This window comes from Triturus cristatus, chromosome 3_2, assembly GCF_964204655.1.
Source record: "Triturus cristatus chromosome 3_2, aTriCri1.1, whole genome shotgun sequence".
Classification (NCBI taxonomy): domain Eukaryota; kingdom Metazoa; phylum Chordata; class Amphibia; order Caudata; family Salamandridae; genus Triturus; species Triturus cristatus.
In genome coordinates this window covers 550,544,649-550,569,392 of record NC_140584.1, presented here as the reverse complement: position 1 = coordinate 550,569,392, position 24,744 = coordinate 550,544,649, and the positions used below count along the sequence as shown (strand labels likewise).

At 42.5% G+C, this 24,744-nt stretch overlaps 1 protein-coding gene across 4 annotated transcripts in view; it reads right to left on the bottom strand.

The window, feature by feature from the left end:
• IMMP1L (inner mitochondrial membrane peptidase subunit 1) overlaps nucleotides 1-24,744 on the bottom strand; it is a 224,303-nt gene that overhangs the window by 40,913 nt on the left and 158,646 nt on the right. For all 4 annotated transcript variants that reach the window (XM_085648288.1, XM_085648287.1, XM_085648286.1 and 1 more), the window contains exon 4: nucleotides 14,584-14,710. In XM_085648288.1, the coding sequence (XP_085504414.1) occupies nucleotides 14,584-14,710 (127 nt within the window). The remainder of the gene's footprint in view (nucleotides 1-14,583; nucleotides 14,711-24,744) is intronic.

Genomic DNA, 24,744 nt, shown 5'->3' with positions numbered 1-24,744 from the left:
CCACTCATGATCAGCTGAGTACTGCCGACTGAGACTGTTCGCAGGCACATTCAGCACTCCGCCCAGATAATTTGCAATCACGCAAATCTGATGGTCCTGAACCCAGGACCAGAGCCGCAAAGCCACTCTGCAGAGACAATATGACCCTACTCCTCCCTGCTTGTTAATGTACCACATCGCAGAAGTGTTCTCCATCAGGACCAGAACTGACCGACCGCAAAGGGAGGGGAGAAAAGCCTTGAGAGCCAAACTTATAGTCTGCAGTTCCAGAAGATTGATGTGAAGCAATCTTTCCTCTGGAGACCAAAAGGCCCTTGATCCCCAGATCCCCCAGATGAGCTCCCCACCCCAGAGTGAAGGCCTCCGTTATCACTGTGGCCACCGGTGGAGGAGGCTAAAACGGCCTCCCTGGAGACAGGTTGACTGGAACACTCCACCAGAACAGATCCGCGGCAGTGCCTCTGGAGATTCTGACCACCTCCCTGAGATCTCCGTTGTGCTTAAACCACTGCCTGCGGAGGCACCACTGGAGTGCCCTCATATGCCAGTGTGCATGGTTGACCAACAGTATGCAGGAAGCAAACAGACCGAGCAGGCGTAAGACCTTCAGGAAAGGAAGATCCGCCCCTTCTTGAAACAACAGAATCATAGCCTGTAGATCTAGGATCCTCGGAGGCGGCGGGAAGGCACGATTCACAGTAGTGTCCAGTAATGCCCCTATGAACAGGTTGCGTTGGGAGGTCACCAGGCGAGATTTGGGCACATTTATTGAAAAACCAAAGTCGAACAACAGCTGAGCTGTCATCTGCGGGTGATTCAGCACCAACACTGGAGACTTCACCTTGAGCAGCCAGTCGCCCTGATAGGGGAATACTGGAATCCCAGACCTTCTGAGATGCGCTGCAACCACTGCCATCATCTTTGTGAAGACTGGCAGGGCAGAAGTAAGTCCGAACAGAAGGACCGCAAATTGGTAGTGTTCGGATCCCACCGTAAAATGGAGATACTTCCGATGTGACCTCAGGATGGAGATGTGGAAATACTCATCCTGCAAATCGATCGACACCATCCAGTCTTCCTACTGCAGCGCCAAAAGCACCTGAGCTAGGGTCAACATCTTAAAGTTCTCCAGTTTTTTTTTTCTCCAACAAATTTAATTGATTTTTCAGCGTACCAGATGGGTGTAACCCAAAAGGGAAAGTACAAAGTAATGGCATAAGATAGAATCTCCAGGTACATCATAAAAATCCCAAGGAATCTACAAAACAACATACCAAGAAAACAAGAAAACCCCTGCCCCCAAGACGCACCAAACCCACTTAAAAAACATTACATGTATATGATTTATGAATTTCATGCCAATTATCATCAACGACAGTCCACTAAACAGGTGAATTGCTCACAACCAATTGTTCAGAACTCCTCCTGTTTTAGGTAAAAATTCAAGACCCCGAGGTCCTGGATCAGTCTCAACCGCCCGTCCTTTTTGGGAATCAGGAAATATCTGGAGTAACACTCCTGACCCCTTTCCTCCTCCGGAACCACCTCTATCACATCTTTCTGAAGCAAGGCCAGGCTCTCTTGCTGAAGAAGCAGCAGATGGTCCTCCGAACAGCAGCCCTGGCTAGGAGGATAAAGAGGGGGGGGTGGGGGACTCCTGGAAAGGAAGGGCGTACCCATTTTCTACAAGATTCAAAATCTAAAGATCTGATGTAACAGATTTCCAATTCGGTAGAAAATGGGACACCCACCCTCCTACAGGACCAACATGCTGCAAGATGGGGACTCTAGAGCTGCTTGCCTATGGAACTGGTGGCAGGAACAGGAGAGGAGGAGCTGGACTGTTGCCAAGGGGCTCCCCGCAAGCGGCCTCTTCCCTTCCCTCTATACGATTTGTACAGGTGGTTCTCCTACTGCTGTTGCTAACGGCCTCGAATGGAAGCCGCCTTTGCAAAACCACGAAACCTCCTGTAACCAAAGCCCCTAGGCTGGGGCTGTAGGCCCAAGGATCTTGCAGTATCCCTGCTGTCCTTGAAGCGTTGCAGAGCAGAATCCGCCTTTGTCCCAAAGAGCCTGGATCCATCGAAAGGAAGATAAAGTAGCGGGCCTGCACATCCAGAGAAAACCCCGAACCTCTCACCCAGGTGTGCCTCCTGGTAGCCATCGAGGAGCCCATCACCCTGAACCAGACCTGATTGAATCATTTGACGAGCTGCAGCCTGCGTATCAGTCATTACTCCAAAAAGTGCCCTTGTACATCATCAGGCAGTGATGGCTGCGTCCATCAGAGCATGGCTATACCTTCCCAACAAGCATGTGGCATTAGTAGATTTTGAAGCCATACTTGCCGAGGAGAACATCTTTTTGGCTGACTGCTCCAGCTTTTTGGAGTCCCTATTCCCCTGGGTGGTGGGGAAGGATCTTGACGACTGTTTAAATGAACAGGACGCTTGAACCACCAAGCCCTCAGGAGAAGGGTGGGAGGATAGAAAAGCAGGATACCCTGGAGCAGGCTTATAGCGTCTTGCCACCTCTCTTGAAACTGCAGGCGCAGACAAGGGCTTCAGCCACACTTCAAGAATCGGCTCCGTTCAAGCCTCATTAAATGGTAGTAAAGGCTCAACAACTGAAGACAGAGTGTGCAAAACTTCAGTGAGAATATTCGATCTAACCCCAGCTGTGGGCAACTGCAGATCCAACAGGTCAGCAGTTTTCCTGATGACAACATAAGGAGCCACGTACTTAGGATGCATTGCCTTTTGAGAAGGAAGCTCCCATTTTAAAGCCATACTTGCCGAGGAGAACATCTTTTTGGCTGACTGCTCCAGCTTTTTGGAGTCCCTATTCCCCTGGGTGGTGGGGAAGGATCCTGACGACTGTTTAAATGAACATGATGCTTGAACCACCAAGCCCTCAGGAGAAGGGTGGGAGGATAGAAAAGCAGGATACCCTGGAGCAGACTTATAGCGTCTTGCCACCTCTCTTGAAACTGCAGGCGCAGACAAGGGCTTCAGCCACACTTCAAGAATCAGCTCCGTTCAAGCCTCATTAAATGATAGTAAAGGCTCAACAACTGAAGACAGAGTGTGCAAAACTTCAGTGAGAATATTCGATCTAACCCCAGCTGTGGGCAACTGCAGATCCAACAGCTCAGCAGTTTTCCTGACGACAACATGATAAGGAGCCACGTACTTAGGATGCATTGCCTTTGGAGAAGGAAGCTCCCACTCAGGGGAAGTGTCCAACCTACTGGCCTCCTGAAGACCTTAGAAGTCATCCATAGACTCAAGGATTTCCCCCCTTCAGCTTGTTCCTGCTGTCCCTGAAACTCCTCTTCTTCGAGCAGTCTCTGAGCCTCCCTCCTGGAGCGCATCTTTGGGGTCGGTGGCGCCAGGTGCAGCGGCGTCGAAAGAGGACCCTCAGTAATGGTTATCGGCGCCGCTCAAAGCCAGGAAGGTTTCAGCTCAAACCAGACGGCGCTGGAGACTGCGGTATCGGCTTCAGGAATCTCGGCGCTGGGAGAGGCCATGATGGTGTCATCTGCATGAAGGGCACGAATGGTGCCTGGGCATATTGATAGGCGATGCCCAAAGTGTCTGCAAGCGGACCCATGGGGCCATCTGGCGCGCTGGACGGGTGAGCTGCTTTGGCAAACATGCCAAACATCACATTGCGAAAATGCGATGGATCCGTACCCTGGCCCAGAAAGGGAGGGTAAGGATGAGTCCGGGAGGCGGGTTGCAGCTGCGGTGCCTGCTCCAGGGCCGGAGCAGGCAAAGCTGGAAGAGCTGAAAAAGACTCCATAGGAGCCGGCGAATCTCTCGTCGCCGAGGAAGGGACCAGAGGTGCCTGAGGAGAAGTAAAGGGAGAAGGCGAGATGTCATCCTTTCCATGATGCCGGTGGACCGGAGAAGCCAACCTCAAAGACTTGCCTTTCTTAGACATCAGGACCCATGTCGAAACTTCTTTATGTGCTTCTTCAATGACCTCGGGCCATGAGTAGCTTCACCTCTCGCTCCTGGAGTACATTCAGATTCATCCTCAGACAAGATGAACATACCTCGACGTAGTAATCCGACGACAGGCACCACAGGCAATCTTCTTGGGGGTCCGTGATGGACACATGACCCCCACACTCCCTACAAGGCTTGAACCCTGACTTCTTTTGTGTAGCTATCGTCTTGCTACACTAAAGACAGAAACTTTAACAAAGTGATATCCTTAAGGAAATGGAGAACCCCAGAAAAACCGTTACATGCCGACAGTGCAGAAAAAAGGGAACTGATATCTGCACTCCGACAAGGTCTTCTTATGGCTCCGGTGACGTCATACGGAGTCGCGAGCAGAGCCATGCTAATGTGACGTCCTCGTCGACGTGGGAGAGCTATGAAAAAAGTTTCCATGGAATGCTGGCGCAGGGTTAATTCAAAAGGTGAGGAATCCACAGGCAGATGTATCCATCAGAAAAGCAACACATCTTTTCAAAACATAATGAGAAAAAGCTTTGTTTCAAATCTTTTTGCACATTTTGCAGCAGCCTATCTTAAACTATGTGTAGCCTATACATTTTGCAAATTTTGTAGCCTATGTTGTACTGTGTGTAAATATTTTCTTTACATATGACTTGCATATTCACAGTGCTTACTGACACAAGATGAGATCCAATAGCATTGTAAATATGCACCACTTTTCCCCAGTGAACCAACTAGGAATAAGTCAGCGATCTTTCAGTTACACAGACATCTGAAGTTTGTGGTGATAAAACAGAGCTTTCCCATCAAAACTATGCATTTCCTCATAGTAAAGGGCTGCCACGTGTACAGCCTGCTTATGTGTAACCCCGCCATGTTTGCATTGTGCCTACATGAAATATTTTCATATTTTAAGTTTCACACCTCGAGTGACACTTCATCCATCATAAAATGTATTGACCTGAAGCAGAGAAACAGCCATAATTGGCAAAAAGGTTTACCCTCAGTAGCTTATTCAATTTCATTCAAGCATTATAACTGCTCCATGTAGTACCAGCAACATACCCAGCGATAAAACAATGCCAGGGAGGTTGACATGAAGCTAACTGACTGCTCCAAAGCTCTCAAGTTTACCATTTCCATGTGTGTTGAGCTCGCCCACGAGAGGACATTTCTTTGCACTCTATTGCCTGTAGTCTTGAATTTATAATAAAATAAAAAGGATTGCAGGTGCCAGAATACAAATGCAAACTCACATACTAACCCAAACCAACCATGTTATACTCCTGTTCACAGTACCCAAACTGTATCTATGCCTTTGTACAGTCCACTCACCTCACCTTTCACCCTTGAACAGGCTTTTCTTGATGACAGTGCAAGCTTAACTGGCTGTAGAAACAAAGGCCACAACCAGAAGTGTAAAACAAATGTAAACTTGCAACATCATTTTTGTAGCGTCCTTCCCAGCCCGGGAGCATGCAAATCAGTACCCCACATGGAGCTCTGGATTTTAAGTCTATATTCATCAGCATACAACCTCACTCTGCTCTCTAATACGTCATAACCATTAATAACCACACCCTAACACCTACTAACCAGTTACATACTTCCTTTACTGAGTCTGCCCAGGATCGCCAGGGTCCTAGCACACACAGTCTCACTACACTACAATTCCTCCTTTATTAAATAAAAAGTTATATTTCTTCGATGAGTCATCGAGACGTTTGCATTAGTCGACCAGATTGAGTGACAGGGAGTGGCTGAGGTGGCTGTTCAGTCACCAATGGTTCAGGTTCTGATGCTTGAACTGGACTGTCAGGCGAATAGCCTCATCAGTAGGTGTAGGAGCTGGTGATGCAGGGGTAGGTGTTTGAAATGTGACAAGTCCCATGTGATGGACTGTCTGAGATGATGTGCAGTCACCATGTGTCTTTTGCACGTCACAACCCTTATTGGATCAACAGCAAATGGAGTGTCTGTTTTCAGCTTTCGCTTCAGCCTAACCAGGACTAAGTTACCTTCATTGAAGACCATGCTTTGGGTTTTCCGATGCCAATCAGCGTATGTCATCATCTTGCACTTTGAAGAAGTGTTGGTGATACGATCCTTTCAACACTCAAGGATCACTCTGCTGTACACTGTGGCAGTTTGGTTCCAATGGCTCTCCCAATAAGCAAGGGGTGGTGGAGATTTCACCCGTTGTGGAGTGAGGAGTTGAACGATAAGCATGGAGGGCTTGACACAGGGCATGCTTCAGTTCAATCCCCTCAAGGGATGCTCGCTGAATAACCCTTTTGAGGGTACCCATATAAAGTTCATCAAACACCATTTGCTTGGGGCCACAAAGGTGTGCTATTTTGATATTTGACATTCATTCTGGCTAAGATCTTTCTGAACTCTTTCCTGTTGAACAGCGGACCAGTCAGATTTGAGAATGGCAGGGATACCCCACACTGCACAGATGTTGTCCAGCCACTCAATGACTTGGTCATGGGTTGTTGATGACAAATTCTCTACCAGAGGGAAATGTGAATATTCAGCAACGACTACCATGAGATGAGGTCCGTTCTCTATGGGTCAAAAGAAATAAACTACAATCCTTTCCCAAGCTTTCTTAGGAAGGTGAGACATGGTCAGTGGATGTTGAGTCATTTTGGGGGAAAGGCAGTTGCAAAGATGGCACTCTTTAAGTTCCCTCTCAACCTGCTTGTCTAAGCACTGGAACCACACTTGGGGCTCTTTTGATAGCTACAATACCACATTGTCCTTCATTGGCTAGTTCAATGACCTGTTGTCTCAGACTCATAGGTATGACAATTCCTGAACCTCTCAATACAACACCTTTAGTCACAGACAGTTAATCTTGTACGTTTTTGATTTTTTTAAATTCAACGTCGTCAACAAGAGAACTAACACTCCTCTTGCAGAATTGAGCCAGAAAGATGTCTTTGAGAATATGTATGTTTCTGTCAACATTTGTAGCCTCAATAATCTGTTTGATTGATATGGCTGCTGGCGTACTAGCCTCAATAATCTGTTTGATTGATATGGCTGCTGGCGTACTAGACTTTACAATGAAGTTGATGTACTCCTCGGCTGTCCAGGATGTTGACATGTGGCGATTTAGTGGTACTAGTGATAAAAAGTAATCAGCAGGGTTCTGGTCTTTTGTACTCTTTCTGGATCAGGCCCAACCTCTCAATGCAATGGGGGTATCTTGGATTTCGGATTTCCAAAGATGGTGAGTAGCACTTTGTTGTCTATGATGATAGTGAAGCGTTTTCTGCGCAGAAACTCATGAAAATGTTTCCAGACCCACACTACAGCCAGACTCTCCTTCTCCAGCGGAGTATAGGTATGTTCGGTGTCAGAAAGGCTACAACTGGCAAAGGCTACAGTGCGTCTCTGAGCATTTGGATGAAAATTATGTTGAGCAAGGTTTGCCACCATCCCCACCTGGCTCGCATCCACTGTGATCTCAGTGTGTAGTTTGGGGTCAAAGTAGACCATCATGGTATCATTTTCAATTGCATGTTTTATTCCTAACTTTGGTTACATTCAACAGACAATTAGAACGGGACATTTTGTTTTGTCAGCTCTCAATGGAGCACTTAAAGTAGCAAAATCACGAATTAATCTTGAACAATAGCTGGCAATATCTAGAAAGGATAGCAGCATGGCGAAATCTTGTGGGGGGCAAGTTTACTTTGTCAGGTCAGGAGTCATTCCTTCATCAGAAAACATGTTTCCAAAGAATTTGAGTTTGGTCTTGTGATACTGGCACTTTGCTGCGTTCAGAGTGAGAGCTGCATCAGCAAGTAATTGGCACACTGTTGTATGAGCATTGTCGTGCTCCTTTTGTGTCGCTCCAAATACCAATATGTCATCTCTGAATTTAATAGCATTTGCAACAGGTTGGATTACTCATTGTATAACATCCTGCAATAGTTCAGCAGCTGATGACACTGCAGAACTCAACCTTTTGTATCTGAATAAACCAACATGACTCGCAATTCTCTTCCAACTCGATTTTATGCTATCCCTTGTTCAGGTCAAGATGGGAGAAAACTTTGTCACCGTTCAATTGCATGATCATGTCTTCTATGTGTGGACCAGGATGTCTTTCTCTTTCTATTGCTTAGTTGGACTGACCTATACCAACACACATGTGCACTGCACCCTCACTGCCCTTTTTTGGCACCACCACTATGGGTGACACCCATGCGTTGGACCAGAGGAGCGCTCAATGATGTCATGCTTCAACAACGTTTCTAATTCTTTCTCAATTGCTTCTAGCAAGTGGAAAGTGACTCTGCAGTGCCACTGGGCATCAGGATAAACGTCCTCAATGATGTAGAGTTGCACTTTCATTGTCTTGAGCCTGCCCAGCCTGTGAAATAGTGACAGGAACTGGCTCACAACTTCAGATTGAGTATGGTGGTTGTAATTGATAGATATCGGTCCCATGTCAGCAGCGGTGGCAAAGTTGAGTAAGCAAGCACTGGACAAGGCTCCTTGAAGAGTACATATTGGCGCTTTGCCGGATGCTACTTTACGTCTCAAAGTCGCTGTGAATGACCATTGACTATGCAACGGTTTAGAAGCTGCCCAAGTGTATACTTTTGTGTATGATGGGTGGAGACGTGGCACAGGAGATAAGCTGTTGAAGTTCTCAACTGGTATGATGTTAATCGACGCACCACTGTCTATAATGAAAGTTGTGGGTTAACTGTTGACCTTCATTGTAATCTTGGAGCAATGTCCAAATGAATTTTGTTGTATTGTTTGGTTTTGTCATTGGTACTTACTTGCAAACAGCCTGACCTATATGTGCCCATCATTTGTTGGTCAAGGCATTCATCATACATCTATTTTCCTCACTGGTGCTTGATAAGGACATTGACAAATCTCTGTAGGATGAACTTGACGATGATTGACTTTGTCTGGTTTCTACTTGTAACTTATGCTGCCTTTTTGTTTTGGGGGCGTGGCGAGAAGGCTACTCAAACTTTCTGGTGTCCATTTTCTCTTATCGCTGTGACGCAGTCAGTTTCTCTTTTGCTTTACAAAAAGGTTATGAAGTGGCATATGGATATAAAAACACACACCTAAAATACAACCTTTTTTCGTTGTAGACGGCAACTTGCATGTGTTTTTCCTTACTCTTCATGGCCAATGCTGATTCATTTTTCGTCATTCAAGGTTGGTTTCATGTCAGCGGCTTGACGATCTGCTCTTTCTTCGTCCCTGGCGGCAATTAGCACTTTCTCTGAGCTGAGCGTCTCTCTCAACACATGTCTTCTGAAGGAGTCTGAAAAACAGCCATCGATAACTCAGAGACGTATGGCTTCTTCATCATTAAATTCACTACATTTGCAATGATTGATAAGCACATTAAATCTTTCAACAAACTCGTCCATCGTTTCACCAGCTAGCTGTCGTGCTTGACTGAAAATGTACCTTTCCTACTCGACGTTCGGTATCATACTGAACTTGACTTCCAATGCTAACTTGACGGTATGATATTGCGTCAACTTGTGATATTTTCTTCATCAATTTTTTTAACCTGTCACAGTGCAAGGTTCTTTAGGTACTTAAAGATTTTATTATCTACTTCTTCTAGTGCATCTATGAAGTCTTTAAATGCCTCGATCCAGGCAGTCCATCTGGCACCAAAATTCTGCTTCTTGGTGGTGTTGAAAGGAGATGGTGGTTTCAGAAATGCAGCTGTGTCATACTTCTTTCTCTTTTCAGCCGCGATTATAACATTTCACAATTCTGAAGGCCTTCACGGCATCTACCTGAGCTGTATCTTCAGCAAACACAACCCCCGTGCTTGCACTTGGGCTGTTTCGCCCGACCTTGAGGTCGTCCAGCACTCAGCCTTTTTTCGCCGGTAAGTGGATCTCCATCTCTCCTGCCTAGATATTACTGCCCTGAGTGCTTGTTTTGTACCTGGTTGAAGCTGTCTTTAGCATCTGCTTTGTACCGACGTTGACTCTGTATTACGCTGTGGTGCATTAGTTCTTCTTTTGGCCTTACCAGTGGGTTTCTGGTGGGGTTTCAAAAATGTTGCTTTGCAGGGCCTTCAACTTCTTTCGTAGTATTATGTGGGCTGGACAAGGCTTCGATTTCACAAACGCCACCTTCGAACTGCTTCGCATCGCAAAAAGGCACACATGCCACACATGAGGAGTTTGCTGTAGCTTTACAAACTTCCAGGGAGAGCGGTCTTGTTTCTTCAGTGGTCAGATCCTTCGCTCATCACCAGTTGTAGTGTCCTCCCCAGCCTGTGAGCGTGCAAATCAAGAACCACACACGAAGCTCTGGATTGTTCCTTACCATACAATCTCACTCTGCTCTCCGATTATGTCATAATCGTTAATAACCACACCTTAACACCTCCTAACCAGTTACGTATTTTCTTAACTGAGTCCGCCCAGAACTATAAGGGTTCTAGCACACACAGTCTCATGACACTACAGTTTTCTTTGTTCTCGGATTCTGGGCTTTGTTTTTACAGTAATTTAAACTTGTTCTATGAGCAGGGGTGCACTGCTACTAAAACAGGCTGAACTGACCATTGAAAAAAAGCACAAAATCACCTAACGATGTTGCCTAGCAACAGGAAAAAAATGGAGTTCGAGCAGCTCTATTTCTATGCTGCTGTTTATAGATTCCCACGGGAAGGTCTGCAAGCTGCAAGAAAAGGTCTGCCAGCCCACCCGTGGGATGTGCATTGAGTACCACTGCTCTAGAAGATGTTGCCTGAGCTGAATTTCACGCAGTTTCACTAATCTTTGACAAAATTATAAATAAACATTTCCAATAAGTAGATGTAAAGTCTAACATTGCAGTGAAGGAATAGTAACTTTAGAATTGTGTCAGTCTTCTCACATGCAGCCACAGTAAACAAATGCTGGCTAATAAGCATGCCATATACCAACCTGAGAGTTTCACTGAGCAACATTATAAATGTAAGTTAACTTTGAAAAATGTAATTAATGTACGGTTCTCAATCTACTTGCCCTAGGATGGTGTAAGGGCCGGACTGGATATTCTACCACTCTTGGATTTTCCAGGTGGGCTACTGCCTCAGGAGTTACTTTCAGAGCAGGAAAGGCTGCCATGAGTCAACCTTTCCCCACTGGCCCCAGTAGTGCTGGAACAATTTTCAGGTTGAGGGTGCTGGCATCAATGTTACAACACTGAAGTCCCGGATAGTGAAAAATCCAAGCAACACATCAAGAACAAGTGTGGCAATGGAAGACCACTAAGTTTGCACAGACATGAAGTTTTATTGGCAAAACTAAATAGCGCACAAAGGATAATATGTGTCATTGGGTTTCCAGAAATATTTATAATTTACACATCACCAAGTAAAGTGTCTTGCTTTATTTTGATACTATTACATTTTGTGTCCACCACACTGCAGTTACCAAAGAAAGTGCTTAATTTGAACTTTCTTAACTGCTGATACTTTGAATTATTAGTAGAGTTCGTTTACAGGTATTTAAATTGAGTTGTGTATATGAAAAAAATTGACATCCTACAGCCTTTCATTTCACACCAGTAAGAATGTTGCATAGTTCAACTTCCAAAATCCACTCACTCTGCAATCAGAGAAAAAAAAGTGAACATCAATCTCCATGTTAAAAGAATAAGGAGCAATTTGTCAGAAGATATCACCCGGCTTTTGACCTCTGCGATAACGTAAAAAAATATTTAAAAAAATTAAAGACCTCTTTCATGCTCTTTCACCTTCTGGGCTCGAGCACGGTTATTTTTGGGGGTGCTGCAGCACTCCCAACAACCTTACTTTCGGCACTGATAACTGGCCCCATTAAAGCCGGGGCAATCCTGTTGTGTGGGGTTGGTTTGAGCAATTTTGTAAGGATAGATCTTGATTTTTAGTGCGGCATTGTATGCCATTCATAAAGAGCTTTCCATTCGTTGCTAACGATTTTCCTATAGTTGCAGATACATTTCTTTCTCGGCACACGTTCTTATAGGATCCATCAGATGCTGCTATATGCAAACATGAAAACTTGTCCCACAGGGAAGATGTCAATGAGGGTGAACGTTAACTTTGATGCGGCTAGACAGAGTAGAATGAAATGTGAGTGTAGTTAGCATCACATCCATGATATTGTGGTACGTGGGTTGCTTTTTGTATTGCTAAAAGAAAGATGTATACATCAACAGAACTGTTGTGTAATGTTACTGGGTGGAAACATGCTTTTATTCCAAAAGTGACACTCATGATATGTTAACTGTTTTACGATACATTCTACAAAGCAAACAAACTATAATACATTTAGACTACCAAAATACTGAAATATTAAAGTAGTTGGTTTGGTTTTCATGGTCCTCCTGAAAGACAAATTTGAGATGTGTAACATTTAAGGGCAATTAATACAGAACCTAAAGGGTAAAAAAAAAATCTAGACATTTTACCGTTTCTTTAGGCATCCAAGTGGTGATAGATGTGCCAAAAATACCTGCGGAGAATGTTTAAATGTTTTTAATATGGAAATGTATTAACTGAGAGTTGTGCAGGAATATTAGTGCTTATGTCTGGGTGTCACAAAGTACACACAAAAAAAGGACACAAAAAAGTGATGGATAGAATTCCTGAATTAAAAGCACTGTTGATGATTCTACAGATTTAACAGTGGCGGCCACCACATACAAAAGGTGGTGAGGAGGGGACGAGGGGGCGCAGAGGAAAGTGGGGACGACGGACTTTAATAATAATTAAAAAGAAATTTAAAAGTTAAACCTACCTGCTGCGGGTCGCCTCCAGCATGACGCCTCTGTGCTGCGTCTTCCGTGACCCAGCAGATACTGGGACTACGTCACAGATTCCCTGGGTATTGGCCTGAGTGGGCTGAAAAGACGCTCAGGTCAGGGAGTCTGTGGGGTTCTCTAACCCGGCTGTTCAATACAGCTGGGTTAGAGAAACCTAAGTGCGCATGTGTGTTTGGTTGGTCCGAGATGGCCGGCCAAACACACATCCTGACTTAGAGAGTGCACATAGCATTCCTCCCCCGCCCCTCACATGCCCCGGACCCACATCTCCCTGCACACACTGGCTGAGCCAGCTGCTTAAAAATCAAACTTAAGTGAAATATTGCTTTATTTTTTTGCTGCTGGCTCGGAGCGATTGGGGAGACGCTCCTCCGCCGTTGTGGACGAGCTGCCCCTAAGATTTAAAGGAAAATACCAAAGTGATAAACAAGCAATGCAATTTGTGAAAGACAGAGTGCTCATGATAACAACATGTTTCTCTAAACAGCCACACAAAACCACTTGCTCATTCTCGTCTAGTCAAAGTGCAAGGGAATGGAAGACCACCCAAGCGTCCATGATTTCAGGAAAGCAATCCAGCCCCTATGGGGCAATATGCCAGTCATAATACAAGGGGTCAAAGCATCAGAGGAGGCCAACAACATTTTCTTTCCAATGTCGTTGAGATCCAGGTAGAATTTAATAGTGGTGTATGCCCTCTACTCGGTAATGAGTTTGAACCAAGGCAAGTACACACAAACTAGAATTTTTCATATGAAGGAGCCTTCAGATGTGCCTGCAACACGGAGGCATGTGAACAATAAGAGTATTGGGTTGCCTTTAGCATTCTGATGTTGGCATTGGCAATAACAGCTAAAATCAAGGCCGAATCTTTCATTCATTATGTGCTCCTGGTCACTGACATAGATAGCTGTTCAGAGCTGTGAAACGTATGAATGTTGCAAATGATGCGAGGCAGGCACTGCAACCCTGAAACACAATCTTTGTTTGCAGGCTGGTTTTGCTAAGTGTGTAGCATCCCAACGTGCCCATTGGCTGCTGCGGAATACACAAATCTAATTGTGGCAGATGAGGCTGTATAGCGGACAAGAAATGCTTCCACACGTGGTTGCTGGCACTCAGAACGTGCTGGTCATTAAGCATTTAGCCTCACCTCTATGGACATTTGCAGTGATGTGTTCTTTGATCTCCAGTAATCTAACTTGATGAGCTCTGGTGTGAATCACTAAAAGATGTACAGCTGTTACAAAGCCATCCCAAAAATCTTCTTCCTAGAATCTGTGTCATGCTACCTCTTGGTAGTGTGTATGTAATATGGCCCTCCAAATTACATTCTCGACCTCGGTCAACTTCTTTGCCTTCTCTTACAAGAGTAGACCTATGCTGCAATCATTATCTGAATGTGTTTTCCCACTCAGCAATCTGGAGAACAATCTGTGTTGCATTTGCCAAGTCAACACTTTAGTACACATATTAAATTACAAAAATATAAACATTTCTGAAATTAATTTAATACTAAATTAATTACTGTGTTCTGATTTTTCCAGTAGAAAACATCAATGTCTTAGACAATAAACTGTGGGCCAGATGAATCAAAGGGGTTTGCCCATTCTGTGTCTATGGGAAAATGTGTTCATGCATATGACCCTATATGTTTTAATTAGAGCAAAAGTAAAAAACAAATGATCATTAACGGGACGGTAATAAGTATACATTTTAAGTCAACAACAGAACTAAGGAATCGTATCTGACATATATTTCTACACTCTCATGAAACAAAGTTCACACAAAACATACTTACATAGCTGTGCCTTTTAAAGAGATCTGAAGGACCACTGGTGCACACTTTGTCTCCTTCCAGACCAATTACTCTTTTACAGATATTTGTTTTTGGATCATTTGGACTTTTTGCAATTACAATATCACCTCTGTGGAAACAATGAGTGCACATATATTGTTATAATTATTACTTGCACATACATTAAAATGACAAGCAGAACCTCAAAGATGATCTAGATTCTGAAGCAATATTCCTTAAGGCACATGGCTTCTCCATGATATTTAACCTTTTTCATGTCATCTTAAGTCTATAATTACTCTGTTTGTGGCATGCCTGCAAGGTGGTATGATTGAAAGATCTGTAATGGAGGAAAATCAAGGTTATTTGTTCAGTTGAAGCTTTGTCATCCAGAACCTTGCCATCTGATCGGGATCTTGTCTGGAGAATGTATTGCATATTGTATGCCTTAATTTAGAGTTTATTGGAGCCCAAATCAGTGAATTAACAATGGAGCATCAAATGTAAATTAGAACATTGGAATGTTGAGAGCTCTACTGCAGACAATGGAATAGCTAAGGCAGGGGTCTCCAACCTTTTCTGTAGTGAGAGCTACTTCTGCTCAAGGAAAGTCTTCCCGAGCTACTAGCACATTTTATACCTGCAAAATAGTGACTACACTATGACCACCCAAAGCAAGATTTTCAGTAGTTACCACCCAAGTATACCAAGTGCGGTTACCAGCAGAAATGCTGGGTAAAGGTTCTTTACTATTAAATGCCTCCCCTTGACTTATGAAGTAACATTCAAATATTGACATGCCCAGTGGCACAAAGGACATAAGCACAGCAGTACGTCTCCCCAGCTCAGCTTGAATTATCATTCACCAGTTTCTGAAAATGCACATTTTTCTATCTAATACTACTTTCCACTGTGGGCAAACAAACTAAATTTTCCAGAAGAAACCCCATTTTTTAAAACTAAAACTGCCTTTAAAATATCAGTTTTCAGTTTTTGAGAAATGCACAGTCTCAAAACATCAGCTTGTCATTATCATCATGTACTCACATCTCCAAATGCCTCATATGGACAGACTACTTTGAATTCCCTGGCATATGACTGTAATATACATTATATAAGTAAATAGTGCTCCTGGGAAGTATCCCACCTGCAAACTCAATAAAAAGAAGACCGTAACACTCTATTTTCCCGCCGTGATTTGTACACCCCACACCAATTATATAAATAACCCTTAAAATATATAAAAAACACTTTTTACCTTCACAATCCCTGTCCACCACCTTGTGACCACTGTACAGAGTTAATAGTGTTCCTACCCTCCCCGCTACAAGTTTGTTTTCCCGTACTCCATTGAAGTGCGTCACAAAATGGTTCACAACAGTGAACCGTTCCCAGCCAATAATGAGCAAACTTGTACTCGGAACACTTTAGCCAATAAAATGTCCATGGTGTTCCTCAGACGGGGAGGGAATCGCTGCCAACACTTCTACTTTCAATGGTTTACAGCAATGAACATTAAGCTTGGGAAGGACCTGCTTGGAACACGTTACCCAATCAGATGTCCCTGATGGTCCGCGGAGGGGGAGGGAATGGCTGGCAATACTTCTACTTTCAATGGTTCGCCAATTAAATGTTAATTTTGTTCCGGGCACAGAAACAGAACACACCCTCCCACATAATATTACATTTCGTCTAAGAAAGTGACACTGTCCATGATAAAAGTGAACACTGCATTAAAAGTAAACATTACTGCTCATTATATTAAAGGAAAGCTGCAATACGGTGCATTGTTATTTTTCTGATATGATTCACACAGCCTACTGAACATTGCCGCAATACAGCACATTCACACTACCTGTGTGTGCACCCTACACACTGCTTGCCGCAATACGACGCATTGTTTTCCCAACGGAATTTCCAGAGCCTACGCAACCTTGCCGCAATACCACGCACCGTTGTTCTGCGGACATAATTTCCACGGCCTACGCAACATTCAAACTCCCTGCCTCTGCACCGTACAGACTGCTTAAACTAAGACAACAGTGTTCCTACTATACCCTCTTATACAATCACTTTTTTTTCGCCCTACGCCTTTCAACTCAGTCACAAAATGGCTGCCAACACTTCCTAGTTTCAACCGTTCGCAGCCAATGAGCCGCACGCTCGTGCTCGCAACGCCTCAGCCAATCAGATGTCAGAAATCTCAAATATTGATATCTGTAAATTTTGATATTTCTCTAAAACTACTGAAATGACTTGCCCCATTTAAACAAAAGCGTGCTTTCTGGACCAAGACCTTTCTCCCTGCCAAATTTCGCATAATTCCGTTCAGCGGTTTGACCTGTAGCCTTGTCTAAAGTTTCCTATGGAAATTGCATGGAGAAAACACGTTTTGGGACAGCCCTTTTTTCTCAGCCCCCCCCTTTACGAATCAACCCCCAAACTTTCAGAGTAGGAGCTGACCTGAAAAGAGGAACTTTTTGGAATTTTTTTTAAAGATTTGTCAAACGACACCAAAGTTATAAGCAAATCAAAAAATGCTTTTCCTATGGAAACGTGGTTCTAACTATAACCATCTACTGGCGACCGTCAGTAATATAAATATATATATATATATATATATATATATATATATATATATATATATATATATATATATTTATATATATTATCTACTGGCGGTCGCCAGTAGATGGTTATAGTTAGGACCTATTTTCCATAGGAAATCCGCAACATTCTATTTGGAATAACGTTGGCGCCGGTTGACGAATCCTCGCGAAATTTTCCAAACTTTTGGCCAGCTCCGCTCCGACCCTGAAAGTTTTGCGGTGATCCGTCAAGCGGGGGCTGAGAAAAAAGGGGGGTCCCAAAACACGTTTTCCCCATGCAATTTCCCATAGGATCTGTTGTCGCAGCTACAGCTCGAACCGCTGAACGGAATGACACCAAATTTGGCAAATAGGTAGTCCTCAGTTCGGACTCGTGCCTTTTGCATATATGGTGTGAATCTGTTCAGTAGTTCCTGAGAAAATTAGGGTAAAAAAGTTAGTGATATCTATGGGCGCGGAGGATCCGAGGACCGTACCCGCACTGTAAGCGCACCCTCACGATCGCGCGCTGAATGCTAATTGGCTGTCGAGTGTCTCTCTACATTCGAAACCAGGAACTGTTGGCGGCCATTTTCTGCCTCGGTAGAAGCGAGGCTGATGATTCAAGGGGAATGAGTGTGTAAAACGTATAAAGGGGGCAGAGTGGAAATACTCTGACCCTCTAGATGTGCTTAGGGGGTCCCAGAAGGACCCCCTGGGGCCCCCTTTTTAAAAAAAACCCATAAAAAATGGGGAAATGCGTGCACGGTGCGCGCATCCTATCGCGTTGAATGCATGGATTCTCTTGCGGTGGGTGCGCGGATCCACGGCAAAGTTTTTTTTGAAAAACAACAAGAAATCATTGGTTATATGACAACTTTCTACACTGAAAGGTAGGGTGTGTATTTCTGTTTTTTAAAGGTATGATTGTTATTGGTTAACAAAAACAGATTGTAAGGAACATTATATATGATAAGCTGATATGTTGAAAAGTCAAGCACACTTCCTGTCTTGTGTAGGAACATTGTGTGCTGAACTTGTGACCTGTGAGCTCAGTGCAGTGTTACATGACCTGTTTCTATGGTAACAGGCAGAAGGCAGATTGGGGGAAGGGTTGAAATGTATTTCAGTTGGAAAGGGTTGAAATGTTTAACCAATAGAAATGTGTGTTTGCTTTTGAGTTTATGTGCGAAGGATTGTGATTTGATGTTTACATGTATATTTGTGGAAAATGAAAGGGAAACTTTTTCATTCTTTGCTTTTGCTGAGAGGTGCACAGTGCAGAGATTCTGTAAAAGAAAATATGGTGAGTGATTGATATACTTCTTAATCTACAAAATAACTTGAAAGAGGAGTTATTTAATTGTGAGGGCATGTATGTAGACTATTTTGATTTTAATCAGACTAATGTATTTTTCCTGCTAAAGTGTACGGAGTACTTTTTTTTTCTCTACAATGTGTGTGCATGTAGAAACCATTCTGTGATAAGCATTTGTGTTTTTCATGTGTTTGTAGACAGATAACTGTGCTGTTTTTATATTTTGGTAGAATTAGAAACCAGTCATTGTTTATGAATTTGTGAAATGAGTTATGTTTCTAAACTAAAATGTAGTACTACTTCTAGATGAAGAAATGTGTTTTGGTATAGTGCAAGGGATAGTGTTGTTTGTCTAGAATCACACAGTGAGTCTGTGTGCATCTGGGAACCACTGTGAGAGAAGCATTTGGTAACATCGTGTATTTGCTTACAGATAACTTTTTTAAAACCTGTCATGTTGTGAAGTTTTAGTAGCATTAGAATCCTGTCTTTGCTTATGCGTTGATTAAATGAGTCATGCTTTGACACTGATGTGCTGTACATAAATATGTAGATTGTGTTCAGTACCATTAACTCTTCCAGACTAGTGAATGAGTTTTGGTAAACTCCTAGGATAGTGTTGCTTGTCTAAAATCACACTGTGAGTCTGTGTGCATTTGGGTAAGGATTGTGAGAGAAGCATTTGGTAACATCGTGTATTTGCTGACAGATAACTGTTTTAAAACCGGTCATGTTGTCAAGTCTTAGTAGCATTAGAAGACAGTTATGGCTTATGCTTTCATTAAATGAGTCAGGCATTGACAGTAAATTGCAGTCGTGAAATATGTAGATTGTGTGCAGTTCCCTTACCACTTGCACTGTAGTGAATGAGTTTTGGTAAACTCATAGGGATAGTGGTGGTTAACTAGAATCACACTGTGAGTTAGTGTGTGTTTGGGATCAGTGTGAGAGAATTATTTGGTAACATCATGTATTTGCTGACAGATAACTGTTTTAAAACCTGTCATGTTGTGAAGTTTTAGTAGCATTAGAATCCAGTCTTTGCTTATATGTTGATTAAATGAGTCATGCTTTGACACTGATGTGCTGTACTTAAATATGTAGATTGTGTGCAGTCCCCTTACCCCTTCCACAGTAGTGAATGAGTTTTGGTAACGTCCTAGGATAGTGTTGATTGTCTAAAATCACACTGAGTCATTGTGCATTTGGGTAAGGATTGTGAGAGAAGCATTTGGTAACATCGTGTATTTACTGACAGATAACTAATTTAAAACCTCTCATGTTGTCAAGTTTTAGTAGCATTAGAAGCCAGTCTTTGCTTATGCGTTGATTAAATTAGTCAGGCATTGACATTAAAGTGTAGTCGTGAAATATGTAGATTGTGTGCAGTTCTTTTACCACTTCCACTGTAGTGAATGAGTTTTGGTAAACTCCTAGGGATAATGTTGTTTGTCTAGAATCACACTGAGTCTGTGTGCATTTGGGAACCACTGTGAGAGAAGTGTTTGGTAACATTGTGTATTTGTTGACAGATAAGTGTTGTTAAACATGTCATGTTGTCAAGTTTTAGTAGCATTAGAAGACATTTATGGCTTATGCTTTCATTATATGAGTCAGGCATTGACAGTAAATTGCAGTTGTGAAATATGTAGATTGTGTGCAGTTCCCTTACCACTTCCACAGTAGTGAATGATTTTTGGTAAACTCCTAGGTATAGTGGTTGTTGTCTAGAATCACACTGTTAGTCTGTGTGCATTTGAGAACCACTGTGAGAGAAGCATTTGCTGACAGATAACTAATTTAAAACCTCTCATGTTGTCAAGTTTTAGTAGCATTAGAAGCTAGTCTTTGCTTATGCATTGATAAAATGAGTCAGGGTTTGACACTAAGGTGCAGTACCATGTACTATTCTGTTCACTGTGGCAGAACTGAACATTTAAAAGTTTTACCTAAGCACTGTCCTAGAAGTAGTCTGATTATTTAGTCAGTTTCTAAGTACCAAATAGATTGATTCAAATGTCTATGCAGTATGCATGTAGTGTTCTAACATACTATACACTTGTCTTTTACACCTTCAATTCCCTAGTCAGTATCCATACACTTCCAGGAAACATCCTGTCACTTCCTTTGCAGTTCTCTAGAGACCCATTCAACAGCATGTACTAATCCATTCACTGTGCTAAAAGCCAAACACTTATAAATTCACCAAGACACTCGCTTTCCAGTACTCTAATGATTCAGTCACTGCCTAAGTATTCATGCACTGAGCCAGGTCTTAGCACATGGACTTCTTCAAACCCCTATCCACTATGCATGCAGTCCTCTAACCATCTACACACTTGTCTTTCACACCTTCAATTCCCCAGTCAGTATCCGTTCACTTCCAGCAAACACCATGTCACTCCCCTTGCACTCCTCTAGTGACCCATTCAGCATCATGTACTAATCCATTCACTGCGCCAAAACCTAATAAATTCACCCAGGCACTCTCCTTGCAGTACTCTAATCATTCAGTCAGTACCCAAGTACTCATCCAGTGACGCAGGCCTTAGTATATGGACTGCTTCAAACCCTTATCCACTATGCATGCAGTCCTCTAACCCTACACAATTGTCTTTCTCACCTTCAATTCCCTAGTCAGTATCCATACACTTCCACGAAATACCCTGTCCCTCCCTTTGCAGTCCTCTAGTGACCCATTCAGCACCATGTACTAATCCATTCACTGTGCTAAAACCCAAACACTTATAAAATCACCAAGATACTATCTTTGCAGTACTCTAATCATTCAGTCAGTGTCTAAGTATTCATACACTGGGCCAGGCCTTAGCACATGGACTGCTTCAAACCCCTATGCACTATGCATGCAGTCTTCTAACCACCTAGACACTTGTCAGTCACACTTTCAAATTCCTAGTCAGTATCCATACAGTCCAGCACTTGTCACTGCCTTTGCACTCCTCTAGTGACCCATTCAATACCAAGTACTAATCCATTCGCTGTGCGAAAAGCCTAGCCCTTATAAATTCACCTAGGCACTCTCCTTGCTGTACTCTAATCATTCAGTCAGTACCCAAGTAGTCATGCAGTGAGCCAGGCCTTAGCTTTAAATGCGTATGCAGTATGGATGCAGTCCTCTAATCACCTACACAGTTGTGTTTCACACCTTCAATTCCCTAGTTAGTATTTATACTCTTCTAGAAAACACCCCGTCACTCACCCAGTGTGTCTCCTTATAGTACTGTAATCATTTAGTCAGTTAGCATGTAGTCTTTTAGTGAGGTAGGCTTTAGGGCATGAACTGCTTCAAAGTAGTATGCACTATGCATGTAGTGTTTTAACGATCGTCACACTTGTGTTTCACGGCTATAGTTTCTTAGTCAGTTTTTATATAAAATGTGTTTGTACAGTAATGGAATAGTATAAATTTGAAAGTTATTAATACATTTATTTGTGATTCTTTCTTACAGATACAGAACAGGAGTGTTTCTCATCTGTTTGCACTCTTCTCGTGCAAGATTGTTTGGATGAAGGGTCCTTAGGTGTTTCATCATACTTGCTGTGCCGCACGAGTATTTTTTGTTAGGATCCCCTCGTAACAGAACTCTTTGGCAAATCTTGCGAGTGACGAAGGTGGCATTGGTCTTTGTTTGCCCCTTGGAAAAAGTAAAACATTTTCCTCAGATTCGGTAAATATTTTAAAGCAGCAACATTAACAGTTTTTGTAAGTTAAACTTATAACATTTTGTTAGCTGTATGCATTTTATATATCTGTGATTTGTTTCTTGTGGTATTTTGTTGAGAATACCATGTTTTTTTTTTTTTAACAGTCTTTCTGATTTTCAGGTCTGTCGTCGACATCGTGGTTCCCACAGGAGTGTTCCGCCTTGTTGTTTTGTATTATTGTTGTTACATTTTGTTTATTAGTTTATTGCTTATATTTATGTTAATAAAAAAATGAAGTTTGAAAATAGTTTATCGTTTATATATTTATTATTATAAAAAATAAAGTTTGAAAAAAAATTAATAATGTTTTTGGTTGTTCTCTTAACTGTTGTGTGACTCTTTCTTGTTCTTATTACTGTTATTTGATGGAGTCCACCATGGTGTTAAATTTTGGGGGACTTATCGCTGGAATACTGGTGATATCTGCAGTTTGCACCAACTTCTGAATAGTGTGTTAGATTTATCTCAACTTTACTTCCGTTAAAGTGCTGATAATGAAATGGAGAGTAGCCGTTCCCGTGCAAAAAGACACGAAGTGCACCTTTCCGATTTATTCTAAATACCAAAATCCTGTATTGTATTGCACTGAGGTATTGGCTGCACTTACAGTGTACACACAACATCTATTAAGAAATCCCATTGTATTTATATTGATTGGGAATAGTGCGTCAGGTGCTGGATCTTGACGAGATACACTGCTCAATTCGTATATTGTTCTGCACACAAAACAAATCACAACTTTCACACCAATTGCAATGCGAAACAAATTCCGGCGATAAGACACGTTAGCACCAGGGATTTTACACCTGCTTTCTGCTGGTGTTAAGCAGGACAACTACCTGCACCATGAAAGGGAACACAGCCAAGAGCCACACCAGAACACCCACAGGTGCAATAGAGTCAATGAGCATGATACAGGGATACCCATGAGGGCCAGAAGACTTATCTCAACAACTCCAGGACCGCCAATGCCCCCCAAACCCACATCTTAGTAAGTGTGTCCATGTGGTCATTGTCTTAGCATGATAGGCACGAGCCCTGCAACATCACAGTATGCTGTCACCTCGTGTCTTTTTGCACGGGAACGGCTACTCTCCATTTCATTATCAGCACTTTAACTGAAGTAAAGTTGAGATCAATCTAACACACTATCAGCAGTGCATTGCGGGGGCGCGAGTTATAGTTAGCTGAACTAACTATAACAGGGGAATTTCTAGGGTTTTGTACGATGGAAATGTCCAGCTAACTATAACACCCCTGAAACCTATGGTTTTTTCTGTGAATTTCTAAGGTTTTTTAAAAGCCAATTCCTAACTATAACGTGCATGAAACCTATGGTTTTTTCAGTGAATATATATCTCAATGTGAGCATTGCTTCTGGCTGGTTTGTTAATTATTAATTTCTCCCTTGTGAAAAGCTTCACATTGATTTATCAATTAGTCAATAAGAATGCATTCTGCAAAGATATATATGCTGTATTTCTTACTCTCCTAGTCACAGTATCGAGATCCTTTCTAACTTCTAACTCTTTCATCAAGGAAATATTTGTATTGGATAATTTCTCCCTTGTGAGAAGGTACACATTGATTTATCAATTAGAATATGACAATGCTTTCTGCAAAGATATAGATATAAACGCGTTTTGCCCAGCACAGCCTTTATCAATGTCAGCATAGCTTCTGGCTGGTTTGTTATTTATTGAAAACTCCACCACCTATAGTCAACGTCATAATAGACAAACTACCTCTATTAAGTGAAAACAAAACAGGCATACCAGTGCAGCCATCTTAGAACGATCACTGATTCACATAGCCTGGTAATGTAACAGTGCCACACACTTGTATGAGCATCATATCCACCAATTAATGATAATTTCCTACACATAATAATGATAATAGTGGTCATCGTAATCGATCCATCAAAATGCATCTGGCCCAATATATTTTTCTCTACAGAATTGGGCCCTGTGTGGGCAATGTAAAAGATTACATGGAGCCATTTAATTCTTTAATGCAATTTTATCCTACACTTCACTTACTTCAAAATTGATATATTCTAAAAATTATTAATGTACTGGCATTCTGCAGTGGATCAAGATTAATGCTGCTTCAAGCTATTCTACTGGATACTTCTAACTGCAGATACCTCACTTTAAAATATGTACCAAAGCAATACATCCCCAAGGAGAAAAGTATGTAGAGTGGTTTTAGACAAAAATGTCTTGCAAACAAAGTGGTCGAAGTGTCCTTCCTACTGCACCAAGTGTTCGAGGAGGTAGTGCTTCGTAAATGTATGCACTGACAACCATGTCGTCACCTGACACATGTCCAAAACAAGCACCCTTCACACCAGTGCAGTAGTAGTAGTAGCTTTAGCCCCAGTGGGAAGGGCTCTCAGACCTTCTTGGGGCTGCTTTTTGGCCAGTGCATAGCAAATCTTAATGCAGAGGACTATCCATCTACCAATGGAGCCCTCTCTTTGTTGGAGGGACAAGGGAACGCAAAAAACGCTAGTAGAGTGATGGATTGCCC